Source organism: Gopherus flavomarginatus, chromosome 2, assembly GCF_025201925.1.
Source record: "Gopherus flavomarginatus isolate rGopFla2 chromosome 2, rGopFla2.mat.asm, whole genome shotgun sequence".
Taxonomy (NCBI): Eukaryota; Metazoa; Chordata; order Testudines; family Testudinidae; genus Gopherus; species Gopherus flavomarginatus.
The window spans coordinates 206681498-206701079 of record NC_066618.1 but is presented as its reverse complement, the minus strand read 5'-3'; the positions used below and the strand labels follow the sequence as shown (position 1 = coordinate 206701079).

Below are 19582 nucleotides of genomic sequence, written 5' to 3'. Positions count from 1 at the left end.
ACCCACTTTGCTTCCGGTCATGTGGCCATCTTGACTCCGGAAGTAATACCCCCATAGGGTGGGACTTCTGGTGACAGGTGGGAGGGACTATAGGGGTCAAGGGGCGGGGTTAGGGTTTGATTGATGGTGTATAAGGTTTCACTTTATTATGATTATATTATCATCAATTTCAAAGTGACCAGTTTAGTACTGCTTAGGCAGTATGATCATTTTCTATCAGTGCTGAGGTGGGTTCCCAGCATCAAAACCCATTGTTCCTAGTGTGTGCATCACAAGTGCCATCTGAATTAACTAGTGTACCGGTAGAGTGCCATTTTTAACTGCAGCTAGAGATACACGTAGATTAGTTATGAGTCCATTTCTGTTTAACAATTCATTAACTAGGATCTTTCTATTTTTGGATTTCAGGGCCAGATCCTCAGCTGATGTAAGCTGGCCTATCTCCAGACTCCATGGGCTGAGAATCTGGCCATAGGTCTTTAAAAATGTATTATATTGATATTCTGGACTTAAAAAGTTCATTATATTTTAAATCGGACAGAAATTATATATTCACTAGTTCTTTGAGATTTTTAAACCTTGATTAAATCACTGAATCATACAAGCGGCAAAAGAATGGATTGTTTGAGAGATGACTCACTCTGTATGACTGGAAACAATTCTGGAAAAAATGAAGCACTATTCTTTATAATCAACAGAGTATGGTACAAGAAAGTCATCTTTCATCAAAAAGCAAACAAAAAACCCCGTTCAGAAACACTACCGTGAAATAGAGAACTTATAAGCAGCATTATCTCACAAAAAATGACTAACCAACAAATGTTTGAAAGAACCAATAAATAATTGAAATTTTATTATATAAAATGGCCATAAACATATTTTAAGGAAGGATACACTATTTTATTTCTGAGTAGCAATGACTGGATGGTCCTAGATGAGGGCATGGGTATTGTATCACTTTTTTTCTGTAATATTATAAAGTAAAATCACTTTGTGTTTCAAATGTCTGTGGTTTTATTATACCATCCCAACAAATAATATGAATACAATTTTTAATTACAGCATTGAAAACACCAAGTGTGACCAACTTTACTTGCTTTCATGTATTTCATTCCTTTTACTTAATCTACTATAAATTAACCTCCAGAGTTTTTAAAAATGCTTGAAAGTAAGTAAAGTGCCTTCAATGGCATGTGATGGTTATACCCCTGCAAATCAGTCTGGTGTTCTTAAAGAGTGATTCTTGCAATGTAGCTCTCATTAGCTGCTCAAGTTCTTCTTCTTTATGGAACACAGTGCAGCTCTAAGCCCCGCCCTTCCAGCACCCCACACCCGCTAAAAATCTCTTGCTGGCACTGCAAACTGGAGCCTACCACCTTACGTGCACTCCTGGTTACAGCCCACAAAACGCTTAATTCCAAAGAAACGTGCTAGTCTCTACAAAGCCTCCTCCCTGTTTTCATACGGGAAAGGCTCACGCCAGAGAAGACCCGCGCAACCGCAGTAGGAGGCGGCGCCACGCTGCGCTCGCGCAGATTCCCGAGTGCTAGGAAACAGCCTTCCCTGCGCTGCGCGTGACGCCTCGGGTCGCCCTCTGATGGAGCGCGAGGGACGCTCCCTAGTACGCACGCGCTCCGAGCAGATTCACGCGCGAGCCCCCCTCGCTCTGTCCCGGGGCTGAGAGCGAGGCGCGGGGAAGCCGTAGCGGCGCGCTCGGAGGGAGGCGGAGCCGGTGGCTGCCCAGGCTGAGGGATGTTCGTGGCGCGCCCCATCGCGGCCGATCACCGCGACCTCATCCACGATGTCTCCTTCGACTTCCACGGGCGGCGCATGGCGACCTGCTCTAGCGACCAGAGTGTCAAGGTGCGGGGCCCCCACCGCCGTGTTCCGGCCGGGCGCCAGGACGTCCCAGCCGCTCAGTGCCGGGGAGGGCGGGAAGCGGGGCCCGGGGGCGCTGCAAGAGCTCTGTCCTTCTGTGGGGGAGGCCAGCCTTGGGCTCGGCCCGCTTTGCCCAGGGCGGCTGAGGTGACGCCCAGCTGCCCCGTGAGCCCGGCCCCAGGCCCAGCCGGACAGTGAGAGCTCCCTCGTCTCTGCCGCCCTGGGCCGGGCCTGCAGCTCCCCAAGCCCCGCGGCGGCCTCCGCGGAGAAGTGCCCAGCGTTGGTGTTTTGTTCATCTCCTGGCAGGTCCCTCAGAACCACGGTGGGGGCGGCAGCCAGCAGCCTTTCACCCCTGCCACGTGTGTCGGGCACCAGCTAACTAACTAGCGAGCCCGTAGTACCGGTCAGAGTCTCCAAGGGTGCAGGTGTGAGAGTCTGCGAGCAAAAGAAACGTAGTGTCCGAGCACCTTACTGGGTTATTACCAGGACAGTGAGGAGGAAGCCACAGTGAGGAAGGTCGGAGTGTTGTTATAATTAATAAGTAAACGTAGGAATTAACAACACATTAAAACTGAGAAATCAAACAGACGAGTCAAGAATTGCCAAATACTCAGAGTTCTCCTGCCCAGGTTTAACCCCAGTGCACTATGACGCTGTATTCTGCTTCTTGGTTTTCTACCTTGCCTTAGTATATTATAAATGATACATATTTTTATACATACCATAAAATATAAAAAGGCTACATTTTACACTTTGCAGAGAAAACAAGAATAGAAAATATTTTGCATGTGGTTATGTTCATATTGCTTTTTGGAACTGTCAACTTTTGGTATTTCCTGATTTGCAAATAGGTGGTTTTTCAGTCTTTCTTTTATATAGCTAACATTAACATATTGCATTTAACTTTATTCTTTTTAAAGAAAAGAAAATGTTAATAGGTTCCTGTAGAGGATCGATGTGACAGTAAACTTAACTTTTCTATATTGTTTGGAAGATTTAATTGCATTATGTAATTTAAAATTAAGCGGAGGTAACATACAATAATGAGTTAAATGTTCTATCATGTATTCCCAGACAAGTACTTTTGTAATTTCCACACTTCTAAAAATACTCAACTCGTTCATATTTAATTTGCTCTCTTCTGCCTCAGTGAGGATTAAAATCATGGGAAATGTATAGTATGAGTTGCTTTTAAGTTACGTACAGTTAATGGAATGCTGGTCAAAGCCTTGAAGTCATATGTTTTTGATGCTTTCCTGTAACTCAAAAAAAGCTTGACCAATTTACCTCAAACTTAAAAAAAAACACCACCTTTGATCTGAGAACAAGTTTAACTTCTGCCTGAAGAAAACGTGCTTTCGAAAGTTATGGGTGATTGTTAAAAGGGGGAAAATATACTTTAGAATATAAGATTTAGCTCTAGAGTTCATTGCGTGAACACTACAATATTACTTTCCATTTATAATAGTACCTTTTTATCAGAGAACCGTGAAAAGATTTACAGTCATTATGTATCACAGTGCTCCTGTAAATTACGTATTGATAATTTGTTAGTCCTGTCTGCTTTACAAATAGGGTACAAATCTAGGAAATTGTTTGTAACTATGGTTGTGCACTAAACTGGTTACAACCAGGGTTGTATCAGAGGGCCATAAAGTGGGGCCTGGAGGCAACATGATTTATGTAAGATGACACAGTGAACGAGAGGAAGAGTTGGGAATAGAGTCCAGATCCAGTGTACTCATTTATCTGCACTAACCAGTAACTACCTCCATGGCTTATTTTAAAACACAGTAAAGGGTAAGGATTGTCTTTTTTCTTTTTTTTTCATGTGGGGTAACTGAGGCAGAGAGAGGTTGTGATATGTCCAAGATCATACTGAAGTTAGAGGAGCGGGGAATAAGAAATTCAACCTTCAGCCTCATGTCCTGTTTACTAGCCCACAGTAGCCCACAAAGGGGGAGGAGTCATCAGTTGCATCAAAGTTTTACTCTTAAAAGTATTTTATTAAAAATGGTTGGGTTGCGTGTATATATACTGATATAATATTTGTTTAAAAACATCACTACATAAGAGTTGAAAAATTATTCACATAAACAAAGTTAAACTACAACTTTCAGCCACCATATTGGGAATGCTGAGTTTTTACCATTTTAAAGTTTTGTTTCCAGTTATACAGTTATCTTTCTGCTCGGACATAGTGGAACATTCTGGATTTTTCTTTGCACAAAGTAGCCTTACAGTAATAACCTTTATAATATAATTTACACACATGTAGGCAGTCATAATTTCACATCTTAGTTATTATAGGCTTTTACCTTGAGTGTAACAGGGTATGAAACGAAGACTTTTTTTGAAATTCTTGTGCTATTTTCAGATTAAGATGAAACAAGCAGGATATGTCCCTTTATTAATAAATTCTTTTATACAAAAATGAATAAGGCACTTGTTTTTCAAATGGCTTGCATGAGTTGACCTTACAACCTAGTCCTGTAACTGCCTCTGTGTAGATGCAAGGGTATGTAGGGTTTTCAAGGGGAAAAGGTTGTGTGGATTGTGCCTCATACCTTTCATTTCTTGCAGGAAGAATAGGCTTAGATCAACGAAGTATATGATTGCATTTTGGTTTCTTAATAGGTTTGGGACAAAAGTGAAAATGGGGATTGGCATTGTACTGCCAGCTGGAAGGTAAGCATTATTATTTCAGTATAACTATGAATGGTTGTGCCAGGGACTCCCCAGTATTTTGTGAGTAAATAATTTTACTGAAGTATTTGCTGGCTCATATAGTTTTGTACAGTAGAAACTCCTGGATTATCATTTTGCTAATCTGCAAATCCAATTATTCTCATTTTAAAAAGTCTGTCAGTCTCACCCCACTTCTCAAAGTTTAAAGAGTAGGCTATAGTGAAGTTTTTTACTTAGACTTCATTACATTTACAGATTGTTTAGTAAATATACAGTAACTTCAGTAGCCAGAACAGACAAAATACAATAGAGAGTTTTGGTCATTGTTGCTCAGACTTTGCAGTGTATCATTGGGATTATTTTCTAGTCTAGGGGTGGGCAAACTACAACCTGCGGGCTGGATCTGGCCCATTAGGGCTTTGGATCCAGCCCGCAGGATTGCCATCCCTGTTGCGCAGCAGGGCTAAGGTAGGCTCCCTGCCTGCCCTGGACCCGTGCCGCACCTGGAAGCATCTGGCACCATGTCTCTGCGGCCCCTGCAGGTGCAGAGTGCTCCGTCCCCCGCAGGTCCCATTGGTTGGGAACAGGGAACTGGCGCCAATGGGAGCTTTGTGGGAAATACCCACAGGCCAGTGCAGCACGCAGCGCCGTCTGTCCTCCTCCCCAGGGGTTGCAGGGACGTGGTGTTGACTGCTTCTGGGAGCAGCGCAGGGCCATGGCAGGCAGGGAGCCTGCCTTAGCCCCACTGTGTGCCGCTGCCATCTCGGAGCCGCTCAAGGTAAGCAGCACCGGGCCAGAGCCCACACCCTAAACCCCTCCTGCACCCCAGCCTGCTGCCCTGAGCCCCCACCCCCTGCTGCACCCTGCACCCCTTCTGCATCCCAGCCCCCTCCTGCACCCTGCACTCCCTCCCATACGTCAACACCTTACCCCAGCTCTTCATGCAATTTCCCCACCCAGATGTGACCCTCAGGCCAAAAAGTTTGCCCACCTCTGTTCTTGTCTCATTATGGGACATGAAAATGTAAGTGGCAAAAAGTCATTTTAATCGACTGTTATAGGTAGAGAGCTCTGTGGAGATACCAAATTTGTATCCGTGTCTGATCTGCAAAAGTCGTCCATGGGTATCTGCAGATGTAAAGCAGATATCCATGGATTTGAAGGGGTCTAGTATTAGAACATGACTTTTCCATAATTTTTTCTGAGAAGAGCTTTTCAATGAGGCCAATGTGCATAGTTACACAAGAGAACTGAGGTGGTCAATTCTGGAGTTGTTTTGCAGTTTATATAACGGGAATTAGCGTATCAAAATCTTGTAATTCTAAAGTTGGAAATCCAGGTGAAGCTTTTGGAGTCCTTTCCTCTAGGAAAAGAAGTAGACAGACAGACTTGAAAAAGAGCATCAGGCAGGAAGGAAAATCAACTGTGTTCCATATGGACTTTGGAGAAGTGTCCATGAAGCCGGAGATGATGGCAGCAGCATATATCAGTTTAAAATATAGCTTTAATTTCAATGTCAAGACCCATTTTTTAACTTCTTAACCACTTCTCCAAATTTAGGGTTGCAGTAGTAATGTCTAAACTTGAGAAATAAACCCATATGCTATATTAGTTAACTTGTAGTTGATCTTTCCAGTGATTATGGAATTTTGAACATGGTTTTCAATAAGTAATATAGCTGATGTAGAATTTGGAGCCTCATAAGTGAGGATTCATTTCGAAGTAGTACTTCAAAAGCCTTTTAGATTCGTTACTCTTTGCTTTTACAGCTGTAATTCCTTGCCTCCCTAGAAAACTTGATACTACTTAAACATAAGATCTTAACTTGCAATTTCCCATGATTCCAAGTGAAATACGCATTCTGCAGACTGCAATTTTTTTTTTTTATTTCCCAGACACACAGTGGGTCCGTATGGCGTGTGACATGGGCTCATCCTGAGTTTGGACAGGTCCTGGCTTCCTGTTCTTTTGACAGAACTGCTGTAGTGTGGGAAGAAATAGTGGGAGAGTCGAATGATAAACTTCGAGGGCAGAGTCACTGGGTGAGATTTGAAATATTGTTAGTTTTGACACACACTTTAATTCTCCTATATTTTATGTCTCATCTATTGATCAGTATTAAAGACCACAGATTTCAGCTGCTAAAACTCCAGAATTAAATAGAGGACCAGGGTGTATTTGATTTAAAAAATCACTATTCAGGAAGACTCGATTTAATCATGGATTTCTGCATAAAAGTACATTCTTGTTGGTTGTTATAACCTTAATGCATATTCTTCACAACTCAGAGAGAGATGAGACCCAGACTGGGTCTCTCTTACGGCCTGCTGCCATTATAGGTTTTCCCTTCTAGTGAGAGAATGGTATGGTAGATCTCAAATCAATGAAGGCTACACTCAGAAAGACCTCAAGACCTCCGGAATATGCTGCCCAAACAGTTTCACTTTTGTTTCTACTGCCTGTTCCTCCTTTCTCACATTTATCTCCAGACTTCTCCTTGTCCAGATCTATTCTGCCCCCAATGATCTTCTATTCATTGAACTTTTTGAAACTTTGCACTTTTAGAGAGAGGTAAACGACTGACTCTGTGTACACAAATTTGCAGAGGAGCAATAGGGTTGAGGTCTGTTATTTCTCACCTTTATTTATTTATTTATTTATTTACATTTTTGCTGTTAACAAGCATGTTATCTCTGGAGACACAAATCCACAGTTTGAGAACTGCAAAACTAAGCATCTCGGATGTATTTTCTAGACTGAGCCCCATTGGGTAGATAGAAAGATTAACCTAAATCATCTATACAGAAGTCCCTGGAACCCCATAAGATTGGGGTCCCTAATCCATGAACTATTGGAACTCATTTACAAAACTTTTCTTTAACATTACATGAATATATTGTCTCATACTATAGAATTAGAATTTATAATCCCTATTCCATGATGAGATATCTTTGAGCTATAATGTATCTTAATTAAAACTATCTTTAGATGGGATTTTTTTGATAAAATGCTTTTTGAGGAAAAAACATTTAAATAAAAATCTGATTTATGTTTTTTTTAAATCATTGATTTTTATTCCTCCTGTAGAGGAGTGAACTTGGCTAAATTAGAAATTGTTCCAAACTGCAAGTTATGGTAACTTGGTGTGAGTTCTCTTTTCTTCAACCCATTTTCTAGTCTCAAGTAGAGCTAGAGAGAGTCCTTTTCCATGAAGCTTTTCAGTTAATATAAAATAATAGTCGTTTATTTGACAATTGCGCTTGTTAATTTAGGATTGTGCTTCGTCTAGGCTCGTTTTAAATGACTGGCATGGTTTTCAGCATGCAACTTGACAAATAGATGTCACTATTAAGAAGTATTTCCTAACATCAAACTAAACTGTTTCCTTTTCTCAACTTCATTATAGAGAATTTTGCAACATTTTTATATTATACATTTTACTTTGGTATCCCCTCTCCCTCTGTTCAAAAAATATCCACTGAGGAAAAAATGTACACCTCAAAATTCTAATGTTCTGTGTTGCACATTAGACCCTTCCTATGCAGCAGGAATCCCAGAATTATGTAGGACTGCTCCCACCTACCCCACACTCAATGCACCATGTAACAATAAGTATGGTATCCTTTATTTTGATATTCAGCTCATTTGAGGCTGCTACCAAATTTTAACGTGCAAAGATTTTGGTATTGAAAATATATAATTACACTAAATATGATGAGTAGGTGAAAAGTTAAAGGTTTGACTTCTGCGCAGAGGATACTTACGGCTTTTGGCACCCAAAAATAGGTGTGGAAGCTGATTTTGGTCGTCTTTTAGGGCACAGGAAACAGGCTTTGATACAGGTGAGGAAATGTATCTCTGCGTGCATGCACAATGTATCTCTGTGTACACGGATGCGCGCTCTCTCACTTTTTTGGCTAGAGGGGTGATTAGGGGGGAAGGGATTGAAATTTCTCATCCCAATAAACCTTAACACATTTTCTGGCCCACTGTAGCTATCTGAAATTATCTTCAAGAACAAAGAAGTATATTATCTTGATGTTTGTTCTAAAATGATCAACAGTGAAATAGTTAACAATATTGATATTTGAAAGCATCATCATTAGGCCTCACAGTCAACATCGCAATTTATATGAACAGAGCATTTCACATATCTCAGACATATAGTTTCAAGATTGCTCAAAATTCAGGCAGATATACATGTCAGTGCACGTTTGTTCCAGATTTTCAAGATTGTTTCCAAACTTAGAGCTTGATATTATTTGCTGGCCTACATACATCGTTTGTGTGCTGCTTTAACTATTTGGTTAGAAACTGGTTTTGGTAAACTTACCGAATCAAGCTATATGAATATTAACACTTTTATATGGATATAACTCTGCCCACAATAGATTGGACTAATTTAACTGTATGTGGTTCTTAACCAGTATAGTTACACTGGTGCTGAAAGTGTCTGTAGGCAAGCCCTTAGGGATTTTTAAGATGAAACTCTAGACCCTGGAGCACTAGTACATGACAATTTATATGGCCGCATAACTGCACCATAAACTGGTGACTAAATAATTGAGGGAAGCTCAGAAGCATTTTTTTCTTAAATGATTACTGCTTTTACTTTCAGGTAAAAAGGACCACTCTGGTAGACAGTAGGACATCTGTTACAGATGTGAAGTTTGCTCCCAAGCATATGGGTCTTATGTTAGCAACCTGTTCAGCAGATGGAGTAGTGAGGATATATGAAGCTCCAGATGTTATGAATCTCAGTCAATGGTCACTACAGCATGAAATCTCATGTAAGCTAAGCTGCAGTTGCATTTCTTGGAATCCGTCAAGGTAAGTTATAAAGCATCACTTAGACAGGTTTAAAGAATGAATGGAAGAAAAGTCCAAAGATTAGTTTGTCTAAAACTTATTATTAATGCAGTAAAAATCCAAAAGATTTTGTCAGGTCTAGAAGAAAACTTTACTAAAGACTTTGACCTAGTTTGGTTGGATCAAATCATAAGTGAGCGTTTGAGAATGAATGATAATTGTGGGGGTAGGGGAGTAGTGACGTCTACATTAAGCTTGCCTAACTTTGTTATAAAGGATTCTTGAGACCTTTCTTTGAGAAGCTCTCCTCTATTGTTTTCAGCAGGCCTTTTGTTTCATGAAACAGCATTCAGATTTGCCTGAGAGGTGGTGTTAAATATTGTCATTTCCTTTCTGTCACTTTTATATTCAGGAAAATGTTATTAGACTGCCCAAGTCACTGAACATTATGAGGCCAGGCTGATGCCACTGCTAAAGCAGTAACGCATGCTGAACAGGGAATACCCAGTGACCTGTCAAAGTGGCTTTTGGGGAAGAAGAGGGGACTTAAAAGAGAGGTGGTCTGGACTCACTCTGTAAACCCTACATGGCCCCATGGGACAAGTGCTCCTCCTTCTCTTGGGGAGGGATGGAGTGAGAGACAGGATGGTCCCTACAAGGCCAGGATGGTCCCTAGATGGTCCCTAGACCCAGTGCATGACACCAGTCTCCTCTCTGGTGGGGAAACACTTGGGACAAGATGTCCCGCAACACCAGGGATTGGGGTAGGAGGAGCCAGACAGGGCTACACTTGCTTGGATTTTTCACCTCTAGACTTGGTAACCCACCTCTTCTTTTGGGAAAATAGCCTTCTTCTGGAGCCAACTAATATGTTCAGCTGTGTAGCTCACATAGTAGTAATTTGTGCTTCAGTACTGAAGGTTCAGGTTCAGACACTCCTGATTCATTATGTGAGGTGGAAGTTGTTAAAGTTACACGCAGTTTACTTTACCTTTTACTTTACTTAAAAACAAATTCAAAACCCTAAGAAATTACACATCACATTAGTAGTTAAAAATGTTATTTAGGTTGCAAAGACAAACACTTGCAAGTTAGGAAATGACTAGTTTATGATTACAACCCCAATTCTATCTCCATGTGTGTATGCATTAAATCAGAGGTGGGCAAACATCCGGTCTGAGGGACTGTCCTACCTAGCCCTTGAGCTCCCAGCCGGGGTGGCTAGCCCCCAGTCCCTCCCACGCTGCCAAGCGGGCAGCACACTGGGTGGCGGGACTGCAAGCTCCTATAGGGCAGTGCAGCAGCATGTCTGACTCTGGCCGAACGGTGTGGCTGCCAGACATACTTCTCTGAGCAGCATGGTAAGGGGGCCAGGGGATTGGATACGGGGCAGGGTGTCCTGGGGAGCACTCAGGGACAGGGAGTGGGGGGGGGTTGGATGGGGTGGAGGTTTGGGGGGGCAGTCGGGATGGGGAACCGGGGGGGGGGTTGGATAAGCGTGGGAGTCCTGGGGGGCCTGTCGGGGGTGTGTGTGGTGATAGGGGTTGGGGCAGTCAAGGGACAAGGAGCAGGGGGGCTTGGATAGGGGGTGGGGTCCTGGGAGAGCAGTTAGGGTTGGAGGGGGTCCCAGGAGGTGGCTGTCAGGGGACAAGGGGGGGGAGGTTGGAGGGGTCAGGGGTTCTGAGGGAGATGGGAAGTGGGAGGGGTTGGGGGCCAGGCTGTTTGGGGGGGCACAGTCTTCCCTACTCGGCCCTCCATACAGTTTTGCAACCCCAATGTGGCCCTCAGGCCAAAAAGTTTGCCCACTGCTGAATTAGAATTGAATTGAATTGAGAGTCTTCAATTACATGCTGCTTTTTCCACAGGGCCCTAGTCTCATTCGCGGCGGAGGATGGTCATTCTAGGGACCAGAATTATGGTTGCACAGCCAGCTAAAAATCTGCCATTTCTTAACTTTTGAGTGCTTGACTTTGAAATCTGATTAACATTTTTAATTTTTTAAATCCGTAATACTTAAAATAGTTTAACTTGTGTTACACATGATAGTAATTTGTAAATGTAATGGCACTTATTTTTCACTTGTAGCTCTCGAGCTCATTCTCCGATGATAGCTGTAGGAAGTGATGACAACAGTTCAAATACACTGGCGAAGGTTCAGATTTATGAATACAATGAAAACACCAGGTAAACTAAGGAATTAACCAGTACAGTAGAATTTCAGAGTTACGAATACCAGAGTTACGAACTGACCAGTCAACCACACCTGTTGTTTGGAACCAGAAGTACACAATCAGGCAGTAGTAGAAGAAAAAAAAAAAAGCAAATATAGTACTGTTAAATGTAAACTAATAATAAAATGGAAAGCATTTTTCTTCTGCGTAGTAGAGTTTCAAAGCTGTATTAAGTTAATGTTCAGTTGTAAACTTTTGAAAGAATGACCAGAACACTTTGTTCAGAGTTAGAACACAGTTATGAATAGCCTCCATTCCCAAGGTGTTCATAACTCTGAGGTTGTACTGTATAATCTTTATAATGGGTTTAGAATGGCTATTTACTGGTTTATAACAACATAGGGATTAAATAATACTCACTGTTGTGTATGGATAAAAGTACAAAATATACTTTTGAGTAATAAAACATGTACATTGTGAGAAGTGTGAAATGATGTATGAAATACTGCCTCATTGTAGTTGCTGCATATATTTTTATCATGGAACAGGTAGAAGGAGAAGAATCTCGGAACGTTGGCTGATGTTGCACATCATGGTCATAAACCATATCTAGTGCTGCCATTCCGAACACAAAAACCCCATGAATGTCACTAGGATTTTCAAACAAAGATCTGAGGTCCCAATCCTGCAAAGATTTACTTAAGGTGCTTAAAGTTAAGCAGATACATAACTCTTAGCAGGATTGGGGCCAAGGTTGATACAAGTGATGGTAGAAAATCCTGTGAATCATCAGCATTCTTTGAAATCCATTAAGAAAGCATTTGATTTGTTAAATTAATCTCTCTAGTAAGAAAATGCACAGATGTGAAACCTTAATTTTACGATAAATTATTTAATTACGAGATCACATATTAGAATCCTGCCTCATTCAGTGTGCCTGTTGAATAGTGCATGAGGCAAGAGAATCCTGAGGATTCATACCTCATTCTGGGCCAGATTCTGTATGCAGTGACAGTAGAGAAAATCTAATATAATTTACTCTGATAAAGCAGAATTTGGCCTTAGTACAAAAGATGCTCATTATATAGCAAATGAGGCATACAGAAGCCAGTCGTTGAACACAGATTACACAAATTAAAATATATTAATTTGCAACTATAATGTTAATGATTCGTCTTTTTAATTTATATTTGATTGCTGGACCCTTCTCTGTACAGTAATTCCCTCTGTCTACTCCATGTTTGCATCAGTGGCTATGTTGTCAGCACTCATCAAATGAGTAACCTGTCTGTTGCTCCTCAGGAAGTATGCAAAAGCAGAAACTCTTATGACAGTCACTGATCCTGTACACGATATTGCATTTGCTCCGAACCTGGGAAGATCCTTCCATATTTTAGCTGTAGCTACCAAAGATGTCCGAATTTTCACACTGAAACCTGTAAGGTGAGCTTTTAAACCGGATTTCTTAACATGAAAGCATATAGTTGTGTAGTCTTATGCTAATAATACTTAAGCCTATCCAGAAAGAGTTGCTCTTAGCAGTCTATTAAAGGCAAACAATGAACTAGCAAACAAAATTTTCTTTCAACATCATTTACTATTACTTGTTTGAAGAAAATATCATCACAAACCTTCTTGGAGAAAACAGCTCCCTTTTGTTGTTGCACATTCAAGACAATTAGTATTTTCTTTGGTTAGAATTAGTAACGTTTATCGTCTTAAAATACGGATGCATGTACTGTAGAATTTTTACCCGCTTTTTTTCTTAACAGGAAAGAATTGACTTCTTCTGGAGGACTAACAAAATTTGAAATTCAGATAGTAGCTCAGTTTGATAATCACAATTCCCAGGTCTGGCGAGTGAGCTGGAACATTACAGGCACAGTGCTTGCATCATCTGGTGATGATGGCTGTGTTAGACTATGGAAAGGTAAGAGTTCTGCAGGGCACACATTAAGGTATTTTAGATTGCTTTGTCCAATGCTGAAAGATTAAAGATTGACCTGTGGGAAAACTTAATTGTTTCTGGAATGCAAATTTCTCTGAATTTGTTTGTGAACTGTAAGACTTTCTATTGCTGCATGCATGTGGAAAAGAAAAGAAAATCTCTTATTTGCTAGACCTCAGAGGACACTTGCTTTGTTTGATTTATAATACGATAATAGCCAACAGAACTTGTTTTCTGAATTGTTCGGTTTGTTCTAACTAAAGTAGTAGACATTAATGTGACCTTTTATCTCATGAACATGTCTGCTGCAGTCAGGAATAAATGTGAGATGTATACAAAACTCTAAAATATCCAAGTTAAAATTTCTGTAGCTGTCTTCTCCTGATGGAAGAAGATTGAAAAATATATATTCCCCAGATCCTGCTCAGGGAACAATACAGATACTTAATCTTTAACATGTCCAACTAATACTTTGTAATTTTATCGGTACTAACATTTTTGTATGTCATTACTTAAAGGTAGGTTGAACTTTACCGCTTGTATTTTACTGATTTACTGAACAGTGAAGTTTTCAAGCTTAATTAAGAGGAAATTGAAAAAAATAGTGTGGGAAGAGAATGTCAAACACTTAAAAGAGCTAGATCCTCAGCTGTCTTAAATTAATATAGCTCCTCTGACTTCAGTCGTACTTCACCAACTTACACCAGCTGAGAATCTGGCCAAAATGTTGTAACCTTACCAAATGTTCTTGGAGATTAGGGATGGAAATAAAAATAATTTTTTTGATGATTTTGCAGCTAATTACATGGACAACTGGAAGTGCACTGGTATACTGAAAGGTAATGGGAGTCCAGTCAATGGTAGTTCTCAGCAGGGAATGTTTAATGCTCCTCTAGGTTCAGCCAATACAAGCCTACAGAATTCATTAAATGGATCAACTGCTGGCAGGTAGGCTAATTTATACATAGACTCTAGAATTTTTTAATACACTATCTTTTGTGTACCTACTTCACTCTTAGTTTCACTCAATTCTGATGTCTCTTTTACGGTTAGTAGGTCTGGTAATAATGCTTATGTTTTTTATTATTGTACTAGTGGTTTTTCCTGTTATACTAACATTTAAAAAAGTGCTGACTAAATTCTTTAATTTTGCATTTGTAAGGCAATCATAGATTCCAGCATATAGCAGGCACCCTTTTTCAGGGCTCTGTGTACTCTGCAGCACAATGGGACCAGATTCCACAGCAGAATTTTCCAAATTCTGCAGCAAACATTTGATACTATCACTGTGAAATATCCTTCATTTCCATTCTTAGGCAAATGCAACTGTGGTTCATAATTCAAAATATTCATTCACATAAAATTCAGTGATTATTTTTATGGCGATTATTTTTGAGGATGAGTATCTTTCCTATGCTCTCCAGGTGGCCTGGCCCCACATCCCAAGCCTTGGCTCCCGTGATGTTGTCCAGGAGGCCCAGCTCAGAAGCTCCTTCCCTTGTGTGTGCTAGGGAAGGGGGAAGCTTGTAGCCGGCTTCAGCGGGTTATCTCCCTGATTTCCCAAGTGTCGGCTGCTACTCTGCTATCCTGGCAGCCCAGCTGGCCAGCCTGTGCTTCTGGCTCCTCCTTCTCTTGGCTGTAAGCTGAACTCCAGCTCTGGCCCTCAATGGAACAGTGCAGGGATCATGCACTATAATCTAATTAACTCTCCTTTGTGGGGAAAGCTAGAGAGCCAAGAGGCAGCTGCAGACCAAATTCCAGGAGGACAGGAAGACAAAAGTCAGCTGGTTGCAGCAAAAATGTTGAACTCCATATCATCTTGCAAAAATGCTGTGTTCTACAGCTGTGGAATTGTAGACTCCACAGGGCCCTGACTGTGATGGATGGGACAGTTTACACCTCTTAGAGCTGTTGTTTCAGGCTCTTGGCAGACTCGGGCAGCCACCACTCCATTGGTGTATGTTTCCAAGGTTATCTCCACAGTTCTAAGGACTAGAAACATACTTTTTAAAAAAGAGAAATGAAAGATTCTTGTTCACAATTCTGCAGCAGGGGTGAATTCCACTGTGACGTCTACAGCCATGGAATCTCTGACTATACTGGGTCCTGTCCTTTATGATAGAGCCTTACTGTGTGAGAAAGTATTTACCTACCTGTTTTGCTTTGTGACTACATTGGGTTGAAAGTTAGTGTAAAAATCATATCTATAATGTGCTTTAGTGGTTTTTAAGTTTAATAAAAACAAAGCATATATTAACTATTGACCAAATTGGATTGCTTTTAGACTGTCTCCAGGCCCTGACTTTCAATGCATTGTACATTTAAACAGCTAAGGGGCAGTTAAACTATAATAAGATTTCAATCTTTGGAAAATCAAATTGATCAGAATAAGTACATCATACCACTTATGCTTTCCAAACTGTGGGTTAGTGATAAAAATAGTTTTGGAATGATCTGAAACATGAAAATAAATTACTAGAAAACCCACACTCAGTAGTGCTGTGTTGTTATTGTGCTGATAACCACATGTGCCTAGATTTGTGATGCATTTTCCCTTCTCCATTTGTATTATGTCCTTTTTAACAGAAAACAGAGCTGATATCAACCTAACTGGAGTAACTTTGCTGTTTTGCTGCTTGTTGCATGCACACAGGAATGGAAAGAGAACTTCTTTTTCCCCTCCCCAACGCCGTTTGACCTCTCCCAAGACACCAGCAGCCTGATAACTACTAAACGCAATTCAAAAGGCCTTTCTAAAAATACACTGTATACCTTTTTGTACTAGCCATTGCAGTTTGACACTGTTGGAACTTTTGAAAGAGAGATAATTGGAGAGGGTTCTTGTTGAGACAGATTTCCACCACAAATAGGTCCGTCCATCCCGTTATCCCCCCCCCCCCCACCGAAAGCTCATGAAAATTACGGACTAGTGAATGAGTTAGGAGGATTTGTTGTCCTTAGCTGGGGTCTGAGGAGGGAAAAGACTGCTTAATGGCCATTAAAGTCAGCTAATTTTCATTGAAATTGTTTTGAGTGTTGATTTGTTTTACATTTTGCAGTGTTCAAATATATAATTGATTCCTAAACATTACAGCTTTGTAATTACTTTGTAATATACTGAAACTGTTAGTCTTAAAGGAATAAGAGAACAGTGTGATTTGACAACTGTACAGATAAAAGCTTAATATAGTGTAGCATTGCTTCATTTATAAATTGGAACTACTTCAAAGAAATGTTTTGTAAATGCTGTCATACTTTCTTCAGGCTCACTAAAAATACTTTTTTCTGATTCGTGTTTGTATGTTCCTGTGGTGTGATTCCAGAGAGTAATTATGATTCCCTCTGAGCACAACATTTTGAAATTTACAGTAATGTAGTAAACATCTAAAGTCAAATTAATGTGCATCTTTAAATGTGGATTTTATTAATTACTTGGCCATGCATTCTGTAAATATTCTCAGAGCAAAAAACAAGCCAGATAATGTCTTCAAATATTTTAGTAGTTATATTAAAGTGCATAAATGTTACGGGTAAGTCATAATAGAAGTTGGCAAAAGAATGACATGAAATGGCATTCTCTAAGCATTGTGTTGATCAGAAATCTTTAGCTTGTTCTGAGGTTTCTGAAGAAATATGTAAATACATACAAAGATTGTATTTAATTGAAAAGAGTAATCCTTCCTTGTAAATGTATATTGTGATATCTAAGTATTGTAAAAACAATCTCATGTTTTTACATCTGTTCTAGAAACTTGCAGTAAAATTGATCAGAGTTGGATGCAAATGCAGCATGTGTACTTACATAATATTCAATGTCTGCCTGGTGTTGCAAATGAAGTATTATTAAAGTCTCTGTTAATAAGTTGCATGAATTCTAGGAGAACCATGTGCATCAAAGATGTTGATAGCTGTGTTAGAAAATCCTTTTAATTTACAAAGTAACTTTTTTCTTTGTAAAATGAATATTAGGAATGTATTTACAATATTCTTTTTTCTGAGGCTTTCAGTGGAAAAGAGTATACTTTTTTTTTCTTTTAAAGAACAGTTTCCAGACTGGATCGATCCATCTTGTTTTGAATGAGTGCCTTGATTTCTGCTGTTATGTTTCATTGGTTTTGGCATGGATATACTAAAGCTTTTTTTTTTTTTTCCAGCATGTCTTTTCTCCCCTTTGTTTCTCCTTGTATTTACTACTCTTCTCTTTTTCTTCTGTTTCTTTTTTGTTTTGGTGTTTTTGTTCCTGTCTTAATTGTTTCAGGTATTTCTTTCCCCCTCTGGATTCCCCACGGGCTGGATCAAGATGGTCCAGTTATGCCCAGCTCCTACCACCTCCTCCTCTGATAGAGCACTCTTGCGATGCTGACACTGCCAACCTCCAGTATCCTCACCCAAGCAGACGATATAGCTATCAGCCTCTTAACCTTTTACCTGAGAATGAAGGGGTTTAATATACATACTCAAAATAAATCTGAAAGGGCCTTATTCAGATGCTTGTAAATGCTTCAGTTCTTGGCTGCTTTTATTTTTCAGTTTTCCTCCAAAAATTTTTCAAAAATCGGTTTTCTTACATGTTTTGCAAACACTGCATGGGGGGAGGGATAGGTCAGTGGTTTGAGCATTGGCCTGCTAAACTCAGGGTTGTGAGCTCAATCCTTGAGGGGGCCATTTAGGGATCTGGCGTGCACAGAAAAAAACAAACCCACACCCTCAGGGACAGCACTTGGTCCTGCCAGTGAAGGCAGGGGACTGGACTCAATGACCTTTCAAGGTCCCTTCCAGTTCTATGAGATAGGTGTATTTCCATATATTTTTTATATGTTTGGAACCTAATGTTTGTGCTTGTGCATCAAAGGGATATTAGCTCTATTGTTTAGTACCCTTTTGATGAACTATGACTACACACAAGCAGCATTAACTGTGAGCTATATGGCAAGAGTAGTTGACTTCAAAGTGCCTATCTAATAGTTGGGGAGTTTTTGTACTTGGTTTATTGTGGTCTTGAGTTTCTTATGTTATACAGTAGATCACATCCATAAATGTGAAATGTGTCATCAAAGTTCAACATGCCTTCAAGAAACTGCTAGAGCTCTAAAAGATAATTAGAATTGACATGTAAAATAAAAGAAACCATTCCTGTATATACTACAATAGAATTTTAATTAATCATGTTCGATCACTTTTAGAATTTTCCACCTTGTTCCATAAAATAAAGTTTATAATTATTAGGTAAGGCAATTAAACTTATGTTAAAGGGTTTGTATTAGTTTGCTCTTTTTTTCATCAAACGGAATACTATTAATATAATAGAAGAGCCTTTCTAATGCAGATATCCAATCTAACACACTTACAGTTGGGTATATGTGAGCAAATTAAGCAAGTTCTTCAGAAGGCTTAAAACTCAAATTTCATGTGTTTGTTTCTTTTAAATACTTTTAAACAAGATTTGGCTGTTAGTATGTAAGATATATAACAGCTTGCTGATTCTGACTACTATAGAGAGTGACCATCAAAAGTCATGTTTAGTACACTTTTTTTACTGGTTTATACACCTCTACCCCGATATAACGCTGTCCTTGGGAGCCAAAAAATCTTACCACCTTGTAAGTGAAACCACATTGTATCGAACTTCCTTTGATCCGCCAGAGTGTGCAGCTCTGCCCCCCTCCCCGCCTCCGGAGTGCTGCTTTACCACGTTATATCCAAATTCGTGTCATATCGGGTCGCATTATATCGGGGTAGACGTGTATATAAAGAATTCAAAGTAAGTTTTATTTTTTTTCCTTCATTCTTAAAGTAGAAATTCAGGTTTTGTGTGAAATTTCATGAAAAGGAGCCAAATGTGTGAAAGGCAAGGAAGTGAGAGGGGAACTATTTTTAAATGCTTATCACTGACGTTTGTAAAGTCAGTAATAAGCATTTTACATAACGGATGTCTTTAAAGATCCAATGCCTCCTGCCATTTCAGTTGAGGTGCAAGGCACTGATACACATCTTCAGAGCCCCAGCACTCCTCAAGAGCAAAAAACAGCGGAGCCTGGCGTTAATATTCTCAATATCTAAGATTTTTTTTTTTATAAGGAGAGCAAAA

At 40.0% G+C, this 19582-nt stretch overlaps 1 protein-coding gene across 7 annotated transcripts; it reads left to right on the top strand.

Moving 5' to 3' along the window:
* The first annotated feature begins 1626 nt into the window (after positions 1-1626).
* Positions 1627-18750, top strand: SEH1L (SEH1 like nucleoporin). 7 transcript variants are annotated; one of them, XM_050938824.1, is made up of 10 exons: positions 1627-1863; positions 4516-4566; positions 5234-5344; positions 6462-6608; positions 9185-9396; positions 11461-11559; positions 12849-12989; positions 13319-13476; positions 14292-14333; positions 16081-17545. In XM_050938824.1, exons 1-10 carry the CDS (start codon positions 1753-1755, stop codon positions 16215-16217), a joined length of 1209 nt encoding a protein of 402 aa, XP_050794781.1. In that variant the 5' UTR covers positions 1627-1752; the 3' UTR covers positions 16218-17545. The 7 variants fall into 7 exon arrangements, with proteins under 7 accessions (XP_050794781.1, XP_050794785.1, XP_050794779.1 ...); XM_050938828.1 differs by lacking the exon at positions 16081-17545 and adding an exon at positions 14919-15981 and having other exon boundaries at positions 1628-1863; XM_050938822.1 differs by lacking the exon at positions 16081-17545 and adding an exon at positions 14919-15981 and having other exon boundaries at positions 1628-1863; positions 14292-14442.
* The last annotated feature ends 832 nt before the right edge of the window (positions 18751-19582 follow it).

Coding starts and splice junctions, on each gene's coding strand:
- SEH1L (XM_050938821.1), top strand. CDS start 1,753: ATGTTCGTGGCGCGCCCCATCGCGGCCGATCACCGCGACCTCATCCAC. Junction 4,567..5,233: donor ATTGTACTGCCAGCTGGAAG/GTAAGCATTATT, acceptor CCTCCTCCCCAG/GGGTTGCAGGGACGTGGTGT. Junction 12,990..13,318: donor TTCACACTGAAACCTGTAAG/GTGAGCTTTTAA, acceptor TTTTCTTAACAG/GAAAGAATTGACTTCTTCTG.